The 23104-nt window shown below is 44.1% G+C and overlaps 1 protein-coding gene across 3 annotated transcripts; it reads right to left on the bottom strand.

The window, feature by feature from the left end:
• Nucleotides 1-2340: 2340 nt before the first annotated feature.
• Nucleotides 2341-22117, bottom strand: TIMM44 (translocase of inner mitochondrial membrane 44). Of its 3 annotated transcripts, none has more exons than XM_031611812.2 (13): nt 21996-22116; nt 21243-21350; nt 20689-20859; nt 20001-20081; nt 18837-18986; nt 18145-18284; nt 17607-17692; nt 14628-14720; nt 14182-14306; nt 13502-13552; nt 11111-11200; nt 7196-7306; nt 2341-3089 (listed from the first exon to the last, which is right to left on the bottom strand). In XM_031611812.2, exons 1-13 carry the CDS (start codon nt 22023-22025, stop codon nt 2970-2972), a joined length of 1356 nt encoding a protein of 451 aa, XP_031467672.2. In that variant the 5' UTR covers nt 22026-22116; the 3' UTR covers nt 2341-2969. The 3 variants fall into 3 exon arrangements, with proteins under 3 accessions (XP_031467672.2, XP_089982402.1, XP_031467673.2); XM_090126276.1 differs by having other exon boundaries at nt 21941-22053; XM_031611813.2 differs by lacking the exons at nt 2341-3089; nt 7196-7306 and adding an exon at nt 10070-10197 and having other exon boundaries at nt 21996-22117.
• Nucleotides 22118-23104: the final 987 nt, after the last annotated feature.

The following is a 23104-nucleotide window of genomic DNA, read 5'->3' on the forward strand; positions in this document are numbered from 1 at the left end:
CTGGATGTGGTGCTCAGGGACATGATAGTGCGGTTAGGCTGAGGTTGGACTTGATGATCTTGAAGGTCTTTTCCAGCCTGAGTAATTCTATGCTTCTATGTTTCTATACATTGGCTGAACACACTCCTGTGAACAGCACAGGATACACAGCCATGCTTTCCATTTTGCTTTCATCAACATTCGTCTGCAGCTCCATTTCCCATCGAGAGAAATACGTGGCATGGGAATTTTCAGAAGTAATATATAGAGTTGCAATTGGATATTCAACTCAACAATTTTGATTGAGTTGAGACCTCTCTCAAATGAGAAAACCATCTCTCCCTTCACGTTTGCTCTCTCTATAGTATCTGTTTTACAAGAACTGTTCCAAATGCCTCCTTTTTCATGTCAACTGATGACATCAGAGGCAGATGTTGGTGGGAGGCAGTAGAGATTGAACCTCCCCACCAATATCCCATTACATTTTGTTGCTGTGTGACAGATAGCAGCAGAGGGGCAGTCTGACAAAACGGGTCTGATGTGGAAGTGGAAATGAAATAAAGGGGCCTAATTGAATTCCTCCATGAGGTTCAAATGGCACGTACTGACATTCATGGACACATGCTGAACATCTGAGGAGACCAAACAATGGACGTGAGCACAGTGAAGGTGGTACATTTCAGTGACAGTGGGTCATCTCTACTGCTGCAGGTTTTGACGAGCACACGTGCAACTTTCATTCATTGCTGGTGAAAACATACAGCTAGTGGTGATGACTGCACCGAGAAATAGCTTTTTCTAACTGAGAACTTGCTCTATCAACCACAAACCATTCTGCATGAGCTGTCTCATTAGACAGTGGCCACTGGCAATGTCAGGTAACCAGGAGGTTCTATCAGAGATAGGAGATGTGTGTCTGAGCAGAGCAGTGCTAACACAGCACACGGTTTTGCTGCTGACCACACAGACTTGTGTGAGACTGGGACCAGCACTGGGGAGCAGCTGGGCATGCTGTTGCTCCAGTGCTGCGGTGTATCTTGGCATCTAACAGTTGAAAACAGTTCAAAGCACTCCTGTACACTGCTAGAGCGCCAATCTTACACACTCTGGGACTGCGACAGTGAGTGACTGGCTGTAATCAGCATCTGCCCCAGCCTGCCCTAATCAGATGGGTGTCAGCTGCGTGACAGAGGATGATGGAGATGGAGGCTCAGATGTTGTGATAGCAGGGAGGTGTTCTGCTCCTAACTTGGAGCTCCAAATAGGAGAGAGATTGGTTCAAAAGGCAGATTATAGGGTGCATAAAGAATTGCTTGGAAGGTTGCAGCCAGAGAGTCGTGGTTAATGGCTTTATGTCCAGGAGGAGGCCGATGACAGCTGGTTCTGTCTTGGTTCCAGTGCTCTTCAAGATTTTTATCAAATACATAAACAGTGGGATTGAGTGCACCCTCAGCAATTTGCTGCTGACAAGCTGAGTGGGGCAGTTCACACAATAACACCAGCAAGAAAACTGGCACTGTATCTCACTCACAGCTTCCCTGGGTGCAGGAGGAAGCAGCCAGGCAGTAAGCTTGGGCACATGCTGTGGAAGAGGGCACTGCGCTACTGAATTTGCTGCATGCATCACCTCTCGCTTTAAGAGAGTTGCTACAGAAGTTGAATGTCTCACTCAAGGTTTGTGCTAAAATCCCATTCACTTTCAAAGGAACTGACCTTGACAATCACAAAAGGAACAACTGGCAACTATTCACTTTAATAACCACATCAAGCAAGAGCTGTCCTGCACCACCCTGTTTTGCACACAGAGCACAGCAGATCAGACCTCTGATTTCCTATTCGTCAATTTTCTTTTCCCCTCAATGTCACTTTCCATTAAGAGAAGGCAGCTGAAAAACTGGCCCCTAGATCAGCTTCCAACCTGAGTCTCCAGCAGAAGCTCAGAACCAAGAGTCCTTACACACGCTCCAGCTGCTTGCATTCCCATGTCTTCCCCCTGCTACCTGATTTCCAGGAGATGTGCTGTCCCTCTGAAGCAAAGACCACCTCCCTGGTGAGGAGAGTTGTGCTTGTAATGCATCTTATGCTGCACATAAGTGGGACAAGCCCTCTTTTCTCACCTCACATAATAACTGAGCTACAAGAGGTCATGTTCTACTTGTTACTGCAGTTTACTTACTCATTTGTTGCTGTTCGGTCCAACCCTATTCCTGGTCGCTGTTTCAGTACTTGGCCTGGTTCCCTGCAGCCATTTGGAGTGTCTGTCTCCTCCACATAACCAGCTCAGCCCACAGAGAAATGCAGCCATGTACCTTTAGCAGTACCCATTTCCATAACGGAACAAAACCACCAGAAACAATAACATTCTCCCTGCAAAGCTGTGGACATATATTGACATATATTTCTGACCATCCTCACTCAGTTCCACTCCAACAGAGTCATGTGCAAAGACATGATTGTATTTGGTTTGGTGAAGACACGGCAGCAACAGAAGGCTTCTTGGCTTCTGCTGGAATGAGACCAACATGCCTCTAAGCTCTTCTCAGAGATGATGTAAGGCCATCAGAGGATGACAGCGGATTGAAACTAGACCTGCCACATCTCACCGTGCTGCTCATCAGTGTCCACCTCTACCTCTACCCATCACTGGAAGAAGCACTGGCCAATGTATACGACCCTGAACATCCTCCTTCTCCCGCCATTTAAACAGGAGCCAACAGCAGCTGCAAGTGTCTTAGACCACTTCAAGTTACAATCTACCATACATCCTTACAGTGCAAACTGCTACACAGCAAAGCGTAAGGCAGATACATCAGACTCGTCCAGTTCATAATGGGGAGCAGTATAATGATGGCACACCTAATAGCCCATTCTTCTGAAAGAGAACCACTCTAGTCCCCCTCCCCCACAGTGCATCATGCAGTAGGCTGGTGCAAGTTCAGAGATGGCATTGCTTTGAGGGAGGCACAGAAAGCTCTCAGATGCAATTCGCCTCAGAGAACTTGCTCGGAGCTCGACGAGGAAATGTCCAATAGCCTCCATGCAGCATAGGGGTTGAGCTCATCCTGGTCTCTGCAAAGTGCCCACACATACAGCATCCGCAGAACCTTGTCCTGGAAGGAAAATCCTTGTTAGAGTTGCATCATGGTCACAGACCCCCGAGCTCAGTGCTTGTTGCAGAGATGCTCCATGTTCCCCCATGTTCCCTCCAGAGAACATTGCAATTTTTCTCTTTAGGTTCTAAGTCCCAAAATCACAAATAAGTTTAGCTCCTGTAACGTTTGCTAAATTACAGTTAGAACAATCAGGAACCTGTAAACTTTTGATTTCCGAAAGCACAATTAGGATTTCCTAATATCTGTGCCTTAAACTATTAGGTTAACCAACACCCCTGCCAACTACACAGAATCACAAGGTTGGAAAGGACCTACAAGATCATCTATCTCATCCAACCGTCCTCCCATCACCACTGCTACCACAAGCACTAAACCACATCTCATAGCTCCTCATCCAGACACCTCTTGAACACTGCCAGGGACGGCGACTTCAACAATATCTGACTTGCTGATAAATATAAACTTCTGTTTTCAATCTGGTTTGAATCAGGCTCTACTGTTGTCTGTGATATTCAATCAAGTTGAAGGCTCTTGCCCACAGCTACATCCCTACCTCTCCCACAGCAGTCTGTGAGCTGCACCCTCTCCCCATCAGGCAGTGGAGCTGAAGGGCTAAAGCACAGTGCTACGGGGAGCAGCTGAGAGAATGGGATGGGGCACTCTAAAGAAGAGGAGGCTCAGGGCAGAACTTATTGCTCTCTACAACTGCCTGAAAGGAGGTGGTGGTGAGGGGGAGTCAGCCTCTTCTCCCAGGTAACAGCAAAAGGATGAGAAGGAATGGCCTCAAGTTGCACCAGGGGAAGCTCAGGTTGGACATTAGGAACAATTTATTCCCCAGAAGAGTGGTCAGGTGCTGGAATGGGCTGCCCAGGGAGTGGGGGTGGGGGGGGTCACTGTCTCTGGAGGTCTTCAAGGAACGTGTAGATGTGTGGCACTGAGAGACATGGTTTAGTGGGCAGTATTTGTGGTAGGTAGATGGCTGGACTGGATGATCTCAGAGTCTTTTCCTGATTTCATGACCTGCACGGAAGTCAGGTACATCACCAGCCAGCAGAGAGAGAAGTTATTCTTAAACCTTCTCATTGCTAGCTATAAGCACTTGATTTTATCAATTCATTTTCAGGAAAGAAAAAGAATACAGAAATCTTTAAAAATATATACACAAAATACACATAACCAAATACACACACATCACCAAAAAAAAAAAAAAAAACCCACCATGCCTGTCTGCCTTATTTCCAGGAATTCACAGTAGAGTGGATTTGAGAACATTTGTGGTGGACGAGATGCATAATGAACACAGCACCAACCACCAAGAAGCAAGCGTTCCCTCCAGATAACAAAGCATCACTGGGGGACCAACCTGCACTCAGTTCCCAGCTGTGAGCTTAACTGTGAGCTTAAAAAATTACATTTTTGATTGAATGCATCAGTCTTTACAGGTTGCAATTTAGGTACATAAATGTGATGAGGGGAAAATTTCTGTATTGCAGCAGGTGTTAGAAATATCCTACACTAAAAGCCATTTTCTTCTTGTTTGGTGTCTCAGCAGCTTCACTTGCTTTGGCTATGCTTAGAAGTGTTCAAAAGCGACATCAATTTGAGTAGCACAGATGATGGGGATGTTTAAGAAGGAATGCAGAGGAGACAGGAAAAGAAAAACAACATAACTTTTGCCTGCTTAAGAAAGTGATGGAAGGTTAATGTACTTCCAGAGACCACACATCAATCTGGTTTTCATCCTACTTTATCTTTTTTCCTTTTCTGTTATATTTAAGCTGTTCTCATTCATTTCCTTTTCCTTGTAAAAATTAAAAGAAATAAAATCCTGCCTATTCACAGAAACTACTGCCCATGAAGACAGTCAGTATGTGATGCACAAGAGAAAAAGTGAAAGAAGCAAAACTTGTATCAGGCACTACACAGCTCAGTAAGGAAAGGTCAGAGATTTCCTGGGACTCAGACTCACCTGGACTTGCAGAATACCTAATCTTTCATGAATCTGTCCAATTCCAATTACATTAATCAATATACTTAAAACTTTCCCAGCTCCATTATGCTACATGATGTCTGCCTCCCATTTCAAATTCTCTGCCTTCATTCAAAAGCAGTGTTGTCAAACCACACAATTTCCTTATGTTCTACCTTCACAGCAACAAGTACTTCACAGCCCTTTCTATCTTTGTTCAATCACCCTGCCAAAGGTTCCCAGTAGACAAGCAGATGATGCACAGTACTCAGCACAACTGGATATGGGACAGTTTCAGCAAACAGAGCTCTGTGAGGCACCCTGTGCCAATGTAGTGAGGCAAAAGCTGAAAACAAGAGTTTCTACTTCCAGTTGGCTCCAGTGATGTTCCCAGTTTCGTAACAAATAGCTTCAATAACTCCAGCCTGACCTCCAAGCATCTTTGTGCTCTGTTCTTAAATTGCCCTTTATGAAAGGAAGAGAGAGGAAAAAAATAACAGGCTTCAGGGGAATTTGTGTGTGGAAGCTTTAATCCACAGGAGAACAGTTCGATTCTGTCCTAGAGTGCCAAAGGAGTAGAACCCACACACAGCCACTCTGCAGACCAGGAATTGCTGGCCAGGCACAGCAGCAACTGGAAGAGAACGGGCTCCAGCTCCTCTCCTCACTGTGAACTTAAGATTATCTACAACTCTGTGTTCCTTCCAGATGTTTGTAGATTCTCCTCATACAAGATAATGTTCAGCTAATGGCCTGTAGCACTTCAAGAGTGTGACAGGGATAAATAGCTCACACTGAGCTGAACGGGATTTCACAGCCAGCACATCTTCTGCCAGCCAATTTAAATTCAAGTTATTGCAGCCTTGTCTACAAGGCATGTCTGATTGAGGAGAATCTGCAGGCCCAAAAAGCCACAGCAACAAGCACCCAGACTCACAGAACTGAGCCGTATCTAGGCTGACCACCTGAAGAAGCTAACACTGATTAAAGAAAACACACAGAGCACAGTTAATGAGTTTTATGAGGTTTCTATCACCGTCACCGTCTTCTCCCAGCCCTTTAATATATACATCACCAGGTCTGTGATAAGACTACGGAGAAATACAAGCAGGGCAGCCTGCAAGGATGATTCCACCTGTTACAGCTTTCTTATTCCCTTCAGATTTTCATTCATTTTCTCATCTGTCCACCACTAGCAAGAGTATTTTAATTTTAGTCCAGTATTTCTAATGGCCTAGCAAACAGAGAAACTCACTCCCTCACCTAACTACATGACAGTGACTTCACTGTGGGTGATAACAGTTGATTTATACAGGCAACTGTTTCCACCTGTAAATATCCAGATGATTTTGCTGAACTGACTGAATTACTGAACTATAGTTTTTCTATGTGGGCAGCTGCAAACAAGCCCATACTTGCTCTGTAGTTCTTCAAGATGAAAGGAGACCCAGATTTGGTCCAAAAGCCAGAGTAATGACTGTAAAGCACAAAAGCAATCTGATAACTCAGATGTATGTATGCTAACTTCAGCATGGAGCCATTTCAACTGCATCACTTGCAAAACAGAGCTTGTCTGTTCTTCCCAGGAGCATGCAGAACAACGACTCTGTATTTAATTTATTGTGGTACAAAAAGTTACTCTTGCTCAATCTGTTTTCTCAGACACTTGTGTTGAAGTCAGCTGCTTCATACTCTAGCTCTGTGTCATCCGGAGATCTGCAAAACACACTGGTAGACAAGACATTGCAACCCTACAGAGCCCAGCTTTCCTGTCTATGGTGTGGGGACCATCATTACAATGGAATTCATAAAATAGCAATGTGCTTAGTTGCACTAGCAAGCACACAAGCGTTCCAAACCACACCAATAGATCGTATCATGATCACTGACTATTTAATATTCTAGTGGAGATGGTGGTATAAAAACAGCACCAGAGAAAAGTTCTCAAAAATACTCAGTAACACCTTCAGAGTAAGACAGAGAACACAGTGTGAGTGAATTACAACGTATGTGGATAAGCAAAACTGAAATACACCAAATATTGCTATAGGGAGCTGCTACAAACTCAATCCATAGTTGAGATGGCTACAGAGGGACCTAGGGCAGCCACATTCAGTTGGTGAGCATCACTTACCGGGTCACCTTCTACCACTTCCCCTTTCTGGTTCTTAATTACCATCACGATCTGAGCTTGAAAAGTGATGATTAATACTGGTCCCTGCTCCATCATTTTTCCCATGGCCAGCTGCAATTAAAGAAAGCTCTATTAGAAAATGGAGTGTTTTTGCAGATTAATGCAGAAGCACCAAGTGTTTAGCACATCCAAACAATCCCACTGTCTCCCAGCACCAAACTCAGAACCCAGTTTTCTTCATCAAGTTATACCTTCTCTGTTCAAACACATTATCAGTCTTCCTGCAAAGCATTCTCCCAACATCTTGCTCTACAGGGAGGTGCCAGCCTTCCTGGTAATCAATGACAGAACACACTTCTGCAATGCTCTTTTGCTTAATGAGAGGGGAGCAGTTCTCAAGCACTGAAGTAACTGACACCATTCCAGTAAGGACTGGATTCCTGGAACTTGCCCAAGTCATTCTGTAATGCAAAGAGCAGGTTCAAGAACAGATGAGACTACACGTATACAAGACCAGGGGGCTCCATGATGTGCATCCCAGGGTCTGCAAGGAACTGGCTAATGTGGCTGTCAAGCTGTTCTCCATCGTATTTGAAAAGTTGTGGCTGCCTGGTGAAGTCTCAGTGACTGGAAAAAGGGAAACATGACTTCCATTCATAATAAAGGGAAAAAGGAAGATCAGGGAAACTACAGGCCACTGTGTCTCACCTCTGTGCCTGGGAAGATCATGGAGCAGATCCTCCTAGAAGAGATACTGATACACACACAAGATGAGGAGATGATCCAAAACAGCCAGCATGCTTCACCAAGGACAGATTATGCATGATCCATCTGGTGGCCTTCAATGATGGAGTGAATGGAGTGACAACTTCAGCAGGCAAAAGTAAGGCAAGTGATGTCATCTACCTGGACTTGTGTAAGGCCTCTGACATGGTCCCACACAACATCCTTATCTATAAATTGGAGAGATGTGGCTTTGAAGGCTGAATAATTAGGTGGATAAAGAAATAGCAGGAAAGTTGTAACCAAATTGTTGTCAACAGTTCTATGCCCAGGTAGGGGCCTGTCACAAGTGGTGTCCTCCTGGGATCCGTCTTGGAATCGGTGCTCCTCAACATCTTTATATACATAGATAGTGGGATTGAGTGTACCCTCCTCAGCAAGTTTGCTAATGACATCAAACTGAGTGGTGCAGTTGATACAACAGAAGGAAGGAATGGCATTCAGACAAAACCTTGAAAGTGGGATCTTGTGAACTTCAACAATGATTCAACAATCCAAGTGCAAGGTGCTGCACCTGGGTCAGGGCAATCTCAGATGTGTGCATTGGCTGGGAGAAGAACTCATTGAGAGCAGTGCTGCAGAGAATAACCTGAGGGTCCTGGTGGATGAAAAGCCAGACATGAGCCAGCAGTGTGTGCTTGCAGCCTGGATGACCAACAGTATCCTGGGCTGCATCAACAGAGGGATGGCAGTGGGCAGGGAGTTGAATGAACCCCTCTGCTCTGCCCTTATGAGGCCCCACCTGCAGAACTGCACCCAGGCCTGGGGCCCCAGCACAAGAAGGATGTTGGAGTGAGGCCAGAAGAGGCAACAAAGATGCTCAGAGGACTGGAGCACATCAGTGATGAGAACAGGCCAAAGGAGCTGAGGGTGCTCAGCCTGGAGAGTGGAAGGCTATGGGGAGACCTGACTGCAGCCTTACAGTGGGGAGCTTATTAGCAGAAGAGACACTGACTTTTTACACAGTCTGATAGTGGTGGGACAAGGGGGAATGGTTTTAAACTACAAGAGGAGAGATTTAGATTAAGTATTAGGAAGAAACTCTACTCAAGGAGTGGTGAGGCACAGGTTGCCCAGAGAAGCGAACCCATCTCTGGAGCTGCCCAAGGTCATGGATGGAGCCCTGGGCAGTACAATTTGGTGGGGGGCAGCCAGTTCACAGCAGGAGGGTTAGGACCAGATGGCCTTTAAGGTCCCTTTCCAACCGAAGACATCCTATGATAATACCTTCTAGCATCTAAAATTCAAGTCCTTAAGCACAAGACATGAGTTCATACACTGATATTTTAAAGACTTAATTTTAATTTCAGTGCTGCAAATTTTGCAGAATGCGAACTCCTTTAAATCTTTTATGTGTTGATTTTCAAGCTCAGTAAACCCCTTTTTCTGGATGAGATCTCTCTGCACAATGCCATAAACCTTTTCTAAGGAAATGCATTTAAAAATTTAAACAATCATCTCCCTTTTATGTGCCTTTCTTGCAACACACAGTATCATATGAATTGCACTGATTACACCTTATGTCAGTCATTTTTCAGCTAGGATAATGTAGTTTTCTTGAGAAACTTTACGCAAAAAATAGGCATCCAAGACATGTTTGAAACAAAATGTCTTTCCAGACACCACTCAGAATTAGCACAGAGCTCTATACTAATGAGCACCTACCCTACCTGCTGTATGGGAACTGCTGAATCACGGCCCGAACCTCTGACTGAACTGAGGCAAGCAATGAGTCAGCCACAGGAGCACAGGTGAAGGCCTGGCTCCACCTCTCCTACACCCATTTAAGAGCTGACTACCAGTGGGGAAGGATCTCTTTCTGGAGATCCCTCCTTTGGAGTTTTGCAAAGAGCCCAGGACATGGGTAAGCTTTCTATTTATTCTCTTTTGTATAATAACTTATTTAGCCAAGCTCTCTGGTATGTTCCATAATTATAACATCTGTACATTCATTGATAATACACCTACCTACACCAAAAGTTACTCAGCTTGCAAGGAAATCAAGCCACCTAGACTCTAATAACAGGAAAAAATTTCAGATTTAAATAAGATGCTCAGGAAAAAGACCATCACGTTTGTTACTCCCAAAGCTTTGATTCTGTTAGAACATGTTATTTATTGCTGGATATTCAGGAGAATTGTCAACACCACGTAAATTTTCCTGTTCATTTGACACATGCTTGTAGATAACGCCCAGAGTTGCATGATTTCTTCTGAACCTAGACAGATGAGAGATAATCAGGTGACAGCAGTCCTGAGAAGCTTTCTGTCTGTTAATGGGTCGATTATTTTCTTGCTCCCTCTGCAATCATCAGGCAAGTCAGCTCCCATTGCTCTTTTGCAGGGCCACAGAAGGCAAACTTTTCAATCTTTTGTTATAAGGCATCTCCTCAGATGTTTCTGGAGCTCTGGTGTGTTTCTAAGGGTGAATGTACAACTGCCCCCTTCTTTTCCTCCACTTACACACATCCTTTGAGGCAGAGATTGTTATGGGATATAAAAGATCTGATAATCTGATAAAAAGTGGGAATTTCTTTTTGAGACATCTTTGTCATTGAACAAAAGAAAGAAACCAGCAGTACTATGGCAGATAACACTAAAGTCCTAATTAAATGAAAGCAGTACAGCAGACTTGCTGCTAAGTACAACAGTAACACTTCAGACTCCAGAGTAAGGGACTACACAGAGCCTAATGACTGTGCAGAGGTTTTGCCACAATGTTCAGCTGCCAACGCAGCTCTTAAGGCAGCAGGGCCATTACCTCCCACACAACCATACAGAGCGGCACTTAGGTCTCCGATATCTGCTCCTGCACTGCACAGCCTGAAGTCACATAAGCACTGTATGTTGTTATCCCAAATAAACATCAACAAAGCCCTTCATAGAAAGCACCTCAGTTTTTGCAGGTGGTTAAGACCAAGATCCCTGGCACAGAGGCAAACCACAATGTTGTAACTTAGGGTTGGTCACACAGTAAAAAAATTCCTTCCCCAAACCTGTCCCAAGTCTCTCTTCCTGCAAATGTGGTAAATAGAGTAGCATGAAGCAAAATAGTCAGAGCAAAGAAGAAAACCTCTGAAATCATGAGTTTCTGATTCATCCCCAAGATGAAATACAGAAAAGGACACTCACATCAATGTTGTCTATATCGAGAATCCTGGAGTGGAACTGGAGACCCATGGCTTTGGCTTGCTGGATTGGATGAGCAAGCTGACTGTAAGTCTAAATGAAGCAACAAACTTGTGTTACATGTTTGAATTTGCTCTGTCAAAGAAAAAGGAATTTTCTGCTTAGACAGAACCACCAGAAAATATGACGATAAAAGTTTTGGGTTTTTTTTGCAAATATACTGAACATGTATGTCTTGCTATATACCCCGCAAGCTACCACAAATGCTCTGTGCTTCACATAACCAAATTCTTCCTAAGAATCCCATCTCCCCTGGACAGAACAAGAGGTCGCTGGTTGCAAGAGAATATGCAAACTGAGTGCACCTGATAGCCAGGGCACTTGCAGCTCTGATTTGACAGCAGACAGGGAGAAACAGTTCAGGAACGAAGCTGTTTTCCTCATACCCCGCCAGACTCTGCAGGCAGACCAGCTCTTCCTGGCTGCTTTTAGGCACATATGCTTATTATTTATGCATCAAGAACTGTTGTTGGGATTTGAATTTCAGCACTCTCACAGCATACTTGGCAGCTACCAAGCAAACAGGAGGAATCCCTACCATGATTCCCCCAACACTGATCTTTTAACTTTCATCACAAGCATTCAAATGTAAATACCTGATAGAAGTATACTGAGAAAAGTCACCAGAGTAAAGCTGGAATGACAGAACAGGGATTCTGGGGACAGCAGGCACAGGCAGCTTTGTTGCTTTACCTGCCTTACTGCTTTGTGCTCTAACATGTCAGTGACCAGCATCACAAACTTAACACTTTCAGCATGGCTCTGTTCAAAGAGCCTCCATCTTCTGGATTCTCGTTTCTAAAACTCTCATTTACCTCCTGGCCTGTTTTTATGGATGAGTCTTACGAGTTTAATTTCTGACTACCACTAGAAGGGTTTGTATGTTTTATAGACCACAGTAAATCTATTACTTCCCACTAGAAATCTGAAAGGAATTCTATGGTATAATCTCAAAAGTGGCTTGAAATATTAAGGTGGTCTGAAAATAAAGGGAATTCTTTAATATCTTACTCTCATATTGCGCAACATTGCTACAAAGATGTTAATAGCTAGCAATCTCAAAAAATTTAAATACAGAAATTAAAATAACAACAACAAACCCAGTCTTTTCCAGTGTGTGAACTTGCAGCCCCCTGGTGGTGGCTGTGACTGGGAAGAAGTTACATTCTTTATTTTAAAGCACAGGTCTGCATTGCCAATAACAGAAGTATTTGGGGACAGAGAGGAAGAGAGCAAATGCCCTTTCATGTTTAAATGCTATTGTCAGGTAAAGACATGCTTTCATAAAGTTAAAAGGACAACAATACAATTGCTAAATAACAACCAATTCATATTCATTTCTCCAAGAAGTGCATCCAATGATCAAAACCTATACCAGCAGAAAAGTAAATTCATCATCTCTCCAATAAATTCCATTTTTTGCACTCGGATATTCAGGCTGCATGTTACCTATGCTGCAATAGCAGAAAAACTTGAGCCTGCAAAGACTGCTGGGATACCACAGTGGAGATTTGTTTGTATAACAGTCCCAGGGACAATCTGACTGCCACCAGAAAATCACCACCCTTCAGGGTCAGCTCAAACATATCTTTTCAGCCCATACCAGGGTTCTGACCAGTGCCAGGACAAGTGAGAGCCACTGTCTTTCCTGTCATTCCTCCATAGCTTCAGGCTCCAGTGGTTCCTTAAAAGCTGAAGTTAAGAGGGTTTTGTGTGTTCACTTGGTTTTGCACAGAGCTTCCCCAAAACAGCCCAGAGTCAAGGCACTCCAACAGTTCCATGAAAATCAGGCAGTTGTGGTAATACTGAGCCCATGTTAAATAAAATTGGAAGCACATGAATTGGTGCTGCAGAAGCACTAAATTGACTGAAGTTAAGTACTAATCTGATTAAACTTCATAAAATCCCACAATCTGAGGTCTTGAAAGACTCCTCAGTTCCTGGAGACTTATGAATTCCAGGGCCTTACTTGCTCTGAAGTCACCACCACTATAGAACAATGCACCAAACCTCAAAGGCTCTACTAAAGTCCAACCTAATCAAGCAAGGCTTTGAAGAACAAGCTACTTAGACTCATTTGGGATTAGATCTCAATTATCTCTCACATCATCTCCAGCATTCCTCTCACATCCATTCTACTCCAGAAGTCTACAGTGCATACTTGATTGCATTAGAGCATGAACAAATTTAATGGGGGAGCAGAGAGTCAAAGTGGGTAAGCAGCATCACAGTCACAATGGCCACACAGCTTGCAAAGAAAGCACAGCACACCTACTTAGAAATAAGAATCATAACCTTTTTAGACATTTTTAGTACTCCTAGTACTCTACTTACTGCCTCGTAGCACCAATCTTTGAGGATATCAAGTTCTCCAGATATCATAGCCTAAAACAGAAAAATAAAAAAAATCAGTTAAATATGAGCATTTAAAAATATTTGCCACACCAAAGAACTGAAGTATCAGCAGTTTCAGTAGCAAACTGCCTTAAGTCTTACATCCTGAATCAGGAAAAGAGCAAGAATTAACAAAGAGGAGCAGCAATAAGATCTTCTGTAAACACATACTAAGGTAGATGTACATAAATCTTCAGATAACATCCTAATCCACTGCCAGAACATGCACTACCCAGAAATCCTGGGAGATCTTATTTCACTGCATACATTACAGTTCCAGCTGTATCTCTGATACATGCACCAGTCAGTCACCACAAAGACAGCAGTGGCAGAAACAAACACACATCAGTTTGTTTATGTATATCTCTAAGTATTGTTTTTTTGCTGGTTTTTTTCAGTTCATCTCACACTGCTATCTCACAATCAGAGGATCAGAAGCATGTGATATGTTTACTGGCATGCATCAGTTTGACATACATTCTTTCAACATCACTGCAAGACGAACAAAAATAACTTTGCTTTTGTTTAGCATTCCTTTCCCTTCTAGCCTCAGCGTTGCCAATCTCCAAACAATTTCTGTTGTACCTCTTTGAATGTATCCCATTCTGTCTCCACCTTACCTCCAAGACATTGGGAATTATATCACGCTCGCATTGCTTTAAGAAACGATCTTTGTCAAAGGACGGATCCACTCTGAGTATCTCTGTCAAAACCTCTGACATTTCCGTCTTCGAGAACAATCCACCTGATAAAACAATTCAGCAAGACTAGTAGAATGACAACTGCTGCCAGAAACCAAGAGAAAAGATGGACCGTGGGCTTTAGAAGAGGGAAGGAAGAGTCACCTTGAAACAGACCAAGTTAGACTTGAGATTTACCCCACACAGGTATGTGCCAACATACTGCCAACAGCAGGTTGCTGCACCGAATGACTGAATAACAATAAATGCAAAATACTAAAAAGCTTGAGACTATTTTCCAAAGGTTAGTATCACATGTAGGACATCACTAACAGCAAGAGCCAGAAGGCTGGACATGCAGTTTCATATCAATGATGACACATTACCTATCAAGTCGGTGACTTTGTCTGTGACAGCTCTGGAAGCTCGAATGAACGCGTTATCACTTTCGTCATATTTCATTTTCATTTCAAAAAACCCTGAAACAAGAAGAGATGTTAGCATATAGTCCTTCCACTGAGTTCCTGAACAAGGAAGAACAAGCAAGGTGTTGCAGATTAAACCTGCTACTTCTCTTTCTTGATTAACAAGTTTCAGTTCCAAAAGCTAGTTTTCTCCTCACCTTCATACAATGTTCTCATCTCTTTACAGCTGTCACTAACTATGGGGTTGGATCCTTTCACATGAACATTATCACAGTTGGAAGGGACCCATGGGATCCCCGAGTCCAGCTCCCAGCCCCACGCAGCACCACCCAAACTCTTTGGCTAAGGGTGGTGTCCCAAACACTCCCTGAGCTCTGTCAGCTCAGGGCTGTGCCCTCTGCCCTAGGGAGCTGCTCTATGCCCACCACCCTCCAGGCCAGAGCCTTTCCCTCACCCCCTGGTTCTCTCCCAGCACAGCTCTGTGCCATTCCCTGCTGCTGTCCAGAGAGAACAGAACTCAGTGCTGCCCTCCGCTCCCTGCAAGGAGCTGCAGCCATCATGGGGCTCCACTCAGCCCCCTCTCCTCATCTGTGGGTGCATCCACTTGTGCTGAAGCTGCTGGCAGAAATGACTGCCAAACCAATCTCCATCATCTGTGCAAGGTCATGGAGAACAGAAGAGATGCTTGAGGACTGGAGGAAAGCCCACATCACACCAATCTTCAAAATGGACAAGAAAGAGGACCCAGGAAGGAGGACCAGGAGGACAGGCCAGCCAGCCTCACCCCCATTCCTGGGGACAGTGATGGAACAACTTACTTGGGATGCCATCTCCAAGCAAGCGGAAGAGAAAAACGTTATAAGAAACAGTCAACATGAATTCAGCAGAAGGAAATCACGTCTGACCAACCTGGTAGCCTTCTGTGATGCCACGACAAGCTGGGTAGATGAGGGAAGAGCAGAAGATGTAGTCTACCTGAATTTCAACAAGGCTTTTGACAACTTCTCCAGTGACATCCATGTAATGAAGCTTAGGAAGTGGGGGAAAGATGAGTGGACATTGGGATGGATTGAGAACTGTCTGACAGGCAGAGCTCAGTGATCAGTGGGACAGTCTGGCTGGAGGCTGTAACTGCTGGTGTTCCCAGGATCAGTGCTGGGCCCAGTCCTGTTCACTCCCAGCAAGTTTGTTGATGACACAAAGCTGAGAAGAGGAGGGGGCCATACCAGAAGGTTGTGCTGCCATTTAGAGGGACCTGGACAGGCTGAGAGTTGGGCAGAGAGGAATCTGATGATGTTCAACAAGAGCAAGTGCAGAGCCCTACAACTGCGGAGGAATAACTGCATGCTCCAGTACAGCCTGGGGTCTGCCCTGCTGGAAGGGAGCTCTGGGAAGAAGGACCTGGGTGTCCTGGTGGCCAGCAGGTGACCATGAGCCAGCAGTGGGCCTTGGTGGCCAAGAAGGCCAATGGAACCCTGGGGTGCATTAAAAAGAGCGTGGCCAGCACAGCAAGGGATGTGATCCAACTTTGCCCGGGAGAGGCCACATTTGGAATGTTGTGTCCCATTCTGGACTCCCAAGTTCAAATAAGACAGGGAACTTCTGGAGAGAGTGCAGCAAAGGGCTATAAAGATGATTATGGGCCTGGAACATCTCCCATTCCATACAAGAAAACACTAAGAGCTGTTTAGCCTGGAGAAGACTGAGGGAATCTAATTAGTGTTTATCAATATCTAAAGGGCAGGTGTCAAAAGAGCGGGTGTCAAGAGGATGGAGGTTCTTTTGGTGGTGCCCAGTGACAGTACAAGGGCCATCGGGCACAAACTTGAACCCAGCAAGTGCCATACAAACATGAGGAAGAACTTCCTCACTGTGAGGGCAGCAGAGCCCCAGCACAATCTGCCCAGAGGGGTGGTGGAGTCTCCTTCTTTGGAGATACTCAAAACCCACCTGGATGCTTTCCTGTGCAAACTGCTATATGCAATTTGCTTTATAGCAAGGGGTTAGACTTGATGCTCTCCAGAGGTACTTCCAGCCTCTACAATTCTATGACGCTGTGCAAGGAGAACTCCTGTAAAGCAAGATCTTGAAGGCAGAAAGAAGATAAGTCTGCAAGTGGGAGTAGAAAGCAAACCCACTGAAACAGATGAGCACTGCAGCAGCAAAGTAGGGCAAAACAAGCCCATTATCTCCATTATCTGTCTCTGGACATAATTAGATAAACCAGAACCACAGAAGACAGTTGCAAGATAACAGGTAAGTACAAAGCAGCTTGTCAATTAACAACTGGAATGTTGAAGCTTATGCTTCAAACCAAACCAAAAAATAAAGCCAAAAACAACCTGCAGTTGCACAGGGAATACACAAAAGGAGAACACAAATTGTAGAGCTCGGTGCAGCCACATCTGCAGTGCTGCCTGATTGCTCCACAGTACAGATACTCAGTATTCTCAGACTTTTTTTTTTTTTTTAAATACATAGAAATGATTCAAAGTCCCACACATTCCAGAGTCCTAAGCAGATGACAACAGAAATCAGCTCACTGAAAACAAGACTTTTCCTCACAATAAGCTCAAGGATGAGAGTAGACCTACCTGAGCTATACCCTGTGATATGCACTTATGTGTGTCCTGGTCTCCTGACAGTGTAAAGGTGGATCTAGAGTTCTTCAAGCAATTGTGAAAGCTAGTTTTGGTACTTACAGTGAGTGAGACTGACCAAAGAAAGTGCCTGACTGGGGGGATGGCAACTTAGGGGGACTGCAGTATTGCCAATTATGCATACTTCCCATTCACATCACCTCACGGCCACAACTATAACAATACACTCCTGTGATTAGCATTCTATTGGGATTAGTTGCACAAATGGCATCAGATTCCACATGGCAAGAATCAGACCAGAGAAAATAATATGCTACTACTTTGTCTTCGGTACACCTACTATTGAAGACCACGTTGTTGTCCTTGAAATCTTTCCACTGCTGATACCATCTTGAGTCCTTGTGTAGCACCATACCCATGGCCTCCCTAGAAAGTACAGAAGACAGGAACTTGTGAACAAATAACTTGGAGGTGAGAGAGTAAAAAGATTAATATTCTGATGAATATCACTGAAGCACGCAGAAGTACTGAGGCTGATACACAGCATAAAAAATACACAATTTAGTGGAGGCAAGGCAGTGAAGACAACAAAGAAGCTTAGACTTAACCCTGTTAAATACAACTCAATAGCAAGATGTTAGCACTGAGAAAATGTAACACATGCAAGTCACATAGAACATTACGTACATACTCAGTATTTTTAAATGCCCAGCTTGACTATCAGAAAATTCAGTATCATAAACTTACGGTAGAACCTTGCTCTCAGATCCACCTGCTCTGCTCATTTCAGCACTTGATTTTTAACCTGATCTGCAGGTTTAATACATTTCTGTGTATAATCTGATAAGTATTTGCCCTAAGTTACATGAAATACGTACTCATTAGCTTCAAATATTCGCTCCTCTTTAATCCTCTCGCCTGAGAACTCTGTTCTTTTCCGTAGACGCTCTGGACGTTTGTAAGGACCAGTCTGCCCTAAAACACTTTCATCTATTTCCTTCTTTACAGTTTCTACTCCCTGAAAGGAAAGCAATCCTATTAGGTTGATTTACTGTTCCCTCATCTTTCCCATAAAAATTAAAATTGCTTCTGTCAAAGGAAAAAGACAAAGATATAAGCACATGTTATTCTCGTCTCTCTTACTCAGCAAATCATAGAATTATAACATGAATCATAGAATGGCCTGGGTTGAAAAAGGACCACAATGATCATCAGTTTCAACCCCCCTGCTGTGTGCAGGGTCGCCAACCACCAGACCAGGCTGCCCAGAGCCACGTCCAGCCTGGCCTTGAATGCCTCCAAGGATGGGGCATCCACAGCCTCCTTGGGCAACCCGTTCCAGTGCTTCACCTAACAAAGGTTAGAGGGTGGTGACACAAATGCTTCTTTACTGATATGTATGTATAGAGACAGCAGTACCAAGGCTTTCTACTTAACCAGTTATGTCTGGGACAGCGAGCTGATGGTTGTATTGAAGTTATAAGAGCACAGTATCTAATTTTATATTTAGCACAAGTTCAGATGATCTGTGTCTGCAGCACTAGGTCCCAGAATGAAGAGAGAGGTGTACCTGAGAAATAGCTTTGAAGGCTGCTGTCTTGCCTAATTTCTCTCCTCCTTTTGTTACTGACTCGGCTGACTGCTTTGCTGTTTTTGCTGCTTCTTCCACACCTTCTTTTATCTTACGGCCAATATCACTCTTACTTACTTCATCCAAACTCTGGAAGAGAATAAAGAAGAAAATTGTAAAAACACAGGTGAAAGCACATTTTGTATAAGCCTTTCTCAAGAATGCTAAAGACCTAAATGCAATAGGGCTAAGCAATCCTACGGTGAACACACAGTTTATATGTCACAGGAGAGATTAACTGGGACACAATGGCTTGGCACTGAAACTCACACAGCCAACACCTCTGCACAGAACAATTCTGGCTGCTCACAGTCACAAACACATTTGTAATAGCTGCCTACTCATACATACAAAAACTGTTTTTCCTGACCTCAAAGAGAAGGACCGTTGATGCCAGAGTTAAAACATTCCAGTGCTTTCCTTTAAAACAATCATTTACTACTTCTTAAGAGAAGACATAGCAGAGGTTGAGATACTCTCTGCTATTCAAATCTTCTTGTAGAAACAGCAAATGCATTTCTCAATCTAACATATTCCTATGTATCACTTAAGCTGTGTTTACCAGAGCCAGGATCTAGGGCACACCTAACTTTTTTCCATATTTAAAATACTATAATGAAAATTCCACAGAGATTTACTGAAGAGACAGAACTCAAAGTGTAGCAACCACTCCAAAACATCTGATGCCTGGACAAGCTCAATACGTAACAAGAAATGAAGTTATGCTCATTAACTTTCAGTGCTTGGTCCCACCCTAAAGAGAACTTGCTTAATTGCTTAAAAATCAATCTGCATAGATACAATCATCCTCTTTCGTAAGTGCTAAAGAATAAAAGAACCATATGCACCATCTTCAACCTTCAAATGTGAAAGGAGCTGCTAGATACTCTCCTACACAACATACAACAACTAAGAAATCTGTCATATGTTAATGGCTGCAGCTTTGATAACAGCTCTATCTTTTACGATCTGCAAAAGTGATAACCTTTGAAATAGCAACTACCTGGCTTCAAGAAAAACAAGATGATAATTCAAATACATACAAAACCTCAGAGATGAGCTCTCTTAAAAAAAAAAAAAGGTGATTCCACAACTATGTTTTACCTCTTTAACTGTACCAGTTATTTCTTCAAGTTTCTTTTTAATTACTTCTGAGGTCTTCACTGTTTCAGATTCAATGGTTTTCTGTGGAAAAAAAGAAACCATGATGGATGTAGTGATAAGGACAGAAGATACTCATTCAAAAATACCTTAGGGCACAGAATATCCTATTAACGCTAATTTAGAGCAAAAAAAAAAACAAGCTAATTAGGGCTCAGGCCTAAATAGAATTAATTGATTTATCCCTCTTCCTAGCACTTTTGGCAAATGAAAAAAAAATCAGAATATAATACATTCTCAATTGGATAAAAATCTATTTTTGAGTTAACGCTAATTGAGTAACCAACACAAGCATTTAATTACTGTGAGTAATGCCATTTAATAGTCTTCAAAGAATGCAAAAGAACTATTTAAACAAACACTGTGAACATTAAATTTAACATCCCCAAATTTTATCAGCTCGTCAACTGGGGAGTCCAGTTAGCAGCCTGCTGGGAGGATTTCCACTAGAAAAAAAACACTCTAGGTCAACCATTTACCTGTCAGTACTTCCAGCCAAGCAGAACTTCTCATAAAAATAGGCATGCTAACCACTAAATAGTTCATTTGTATATAAATTTAACATTAAAAACAGAACTAGCTTAGCAAATAGGCAGTGAAAATGTAAAAGGAATTCATGAGAAAGACTTACATATTTCCTCCTTGCTTCTCGAAGTGCATCAGACTCTTCGAGCTTTTTAGCTTCATCTCGGAACTTTTTAATACTTTCTTTCATCTCTTTGTTTTTTGCTAATTCTTGCTTGATATTCTCCACAAAACCCGATATAAAACCTTTTCTTCCTCCTGAAGAGTAACATCTAGACTAAAAAAAGTCATTACATGTTGCAGAATCCAAAAAAAAATTAAGTAAGTATCAAAGCCAGCAGAAAGATTTACTTCAGCCCAGTACTAAATCACTTCTAAGGTAGTAACTGTTCTGGCAACATACAATACATCTAAGTACCCATTAACAGGCAGTTTGACACTAACCAGGCTTGAAACAGTCTGGTAAGCAGAGCACAACTCCTGACCCCTGTCACTTCAATTCAGCTCTACAAAATTCCTTGAATTTATCACATGAATCATGAAAAGGTAAAACTTTCAGTTTGGAACTGCTGCTGCTGCTTGGGAACACATCCGGCAGATACAGTATTCTAGTGGGAAACCAGATTCAGCCTGTAGTACAACATTCAGTCATTAGCCAACCTGGTTGATCTCTGAGACAGGCCTGCTCGCTCTGTACACAGCACCACTGTGGACTGCAGGAACTGGGTATCTTCTAGGCATAAGCCACAAGCCACTAATAAGACATTTCTGCAACAAAAACAAGTTCCAGTTAGCACACAATGTGATATGACAGCAGTCCTGAAGAGACAAGAAAGGAAGGCAAGTATCCTGAAAATGGACAGTCACCACTGGGAGCAGATTCAGAGTGCTGCTGAGAAACCCAATCAGGTCATGATCGTGCTTGGGATCATCCATAAAGCTTTGTTAACGCGTCTGAGTAGCGCTGCAACCACTGAAACGTTCGCTTTCAAAAAACCAAAATCGCAGCCCAAGACAGGGCAACGCACTTTCCACACTGAGACAGCCGAGGTGCTCCGCAGAACCCAGAGCCTCCGGGAGCAAAAAGCCAGACACAGACTAAGCAGACTCCGTCCCCCCGCTTGGCTTTACTCGCAGCTCAGGTCGCTGTGCTGCCTCTGAGGGAAACCAGCGGTGCGGCTGAGGGCGCGGAAGGGGACAGCAGACCCCGCGGGCCGAAGCCCCGAGCGGTAGAAGGGCTGAAAAGCGGGAGGAGGCGGCCCCGCCCCACACCGCGCCGGCCCCGACGCTCTCCGGGCTCCTCCAGCCCCCCGCCCCGGCGGCGGCTCCCGCTGCCCCATCTCAGTCTCGCGGCGCACCCGAGATCCGCAGAACCGGCCCTGAGAGAACGCAGCGCCCGCGCCCCGCGCTCACCCGGCAGCTACCAGCCGCCGCCGCCGCCATTTTGAGAACTGAGCGTGTGACCGTCGCGTGGCGCGAGGCAGCGACGCCACCGTCGCGCTGTACTGACGTCACTTCCGCACGGGGAGTGCGAGGCGCTTCCAAGGGCGGAAGTGCGGCGGTTTCGCTACGCGTCGGTGTAAGCAGTGTCGGCAGTGTGACCCTCCGCGGACGGACAGCAGGAGCTGCTGGAAAGGACGGGGACTCCTTATGATTAAGCAAGCAAATCGAAAATCGCGCAGTAGTTGGAGGCGTATTGTCCTGAAGGCGTTCCTGGAGTGCATTACTTGGAAACGTCGGGGGAAAGCGCCCTGCAGGTCCGGAGCGATTCCCCCCTCAGTCACAGCCCATCTCACTGCAGGACTTTTTCCCACTTGTGGCCGCTCTGCTCCTTGCACTGCAATTCAGGAATAGCAAAAAGCAGAGCACAGAAGGGTGCTTCCACCACAGGACCAGTTTGAAAGGCTTTAGTTTAACAGCAACCATAAAATTACACTCCAACTTGCTTTCTAATCTTTTCTGATAGGATTACAGCTTAAGTAATACCTTAGAGCAACACAAAAAGTAGTGGTCCTTACTCTTCACTTTCTCAGTATTTTTGCCTCTGAGCCAATAAAGTACAGAACAAAGCCCACAACAGCTGATATCCTGTTACTGTCCCAGCTCCTGCCTCTGCAGTGTGTGCAGCTCCTGCTGAAGCCCACATTAGGAAAAAATAAGCACGTGGTTTTTAAATCCACTTTCAGTTCAGACCTCAGAATAGCACTGACACAACCAAAGGTGCAGGATGCTTTATTTTATAAAATCAGCATTGCCACTGTAGAAAAATCAGCCCCAGTATTCCTGCAAAGAGTGGTCATCTAGGTCTGAAGGGGGAATCCAAAGTCTCCCATATGCCAATGACATTAAGTACTAACACGGATGGGCAAGTGCATCAATTTCAAGTCTGGCACAAACTGACAACCAAAAGGAACATTCTTGCTTGACACTTCACAGGAGAAAACGAATTCTAGTTTTACTGAGCTCAGTTTACAGATAGTTTTGCAAGCACAGGATATGCTGCCAGTAATGGATGCAATGAC

The sequence above is a fragment of the Phasianus colchicus genome, chromosome 28 (assembly GCF_987193195.1).
Source record: "Phasianus colchicus chromosome 28, bPhaCol1.hap1.1, whole genome shotgun sequence".
NCBI lineage: Eukaryota > Metazoa > Chordata > Aves > Galliformes > Phasianidae > Phasianus > Phasianus colchicus.

Bases quoted from the DNA above. Each gene is read 5' to 3' on its own strand.
- TIMM44 (XM_031611812.2), bottom strand. From the start codon at position 22,025: ATGGCGGCGGCGGCGGCTGGTAGCTGCCGG. The intron at 13,553-14,181 runs GTAAGGTGGAGA...TTTCTGTTTTAG, and splicing joins TAATTCCCAATGTCTTGGAG to GCTATGATATCTGGAGAACT. The intron at 7,307-11,110 runs GTGAGTGTCCTT...CTTTAATTGCAG, and splicing joins TCGATATAGACAACATTGAT to CTGGCCATGGGAAAAATGAT.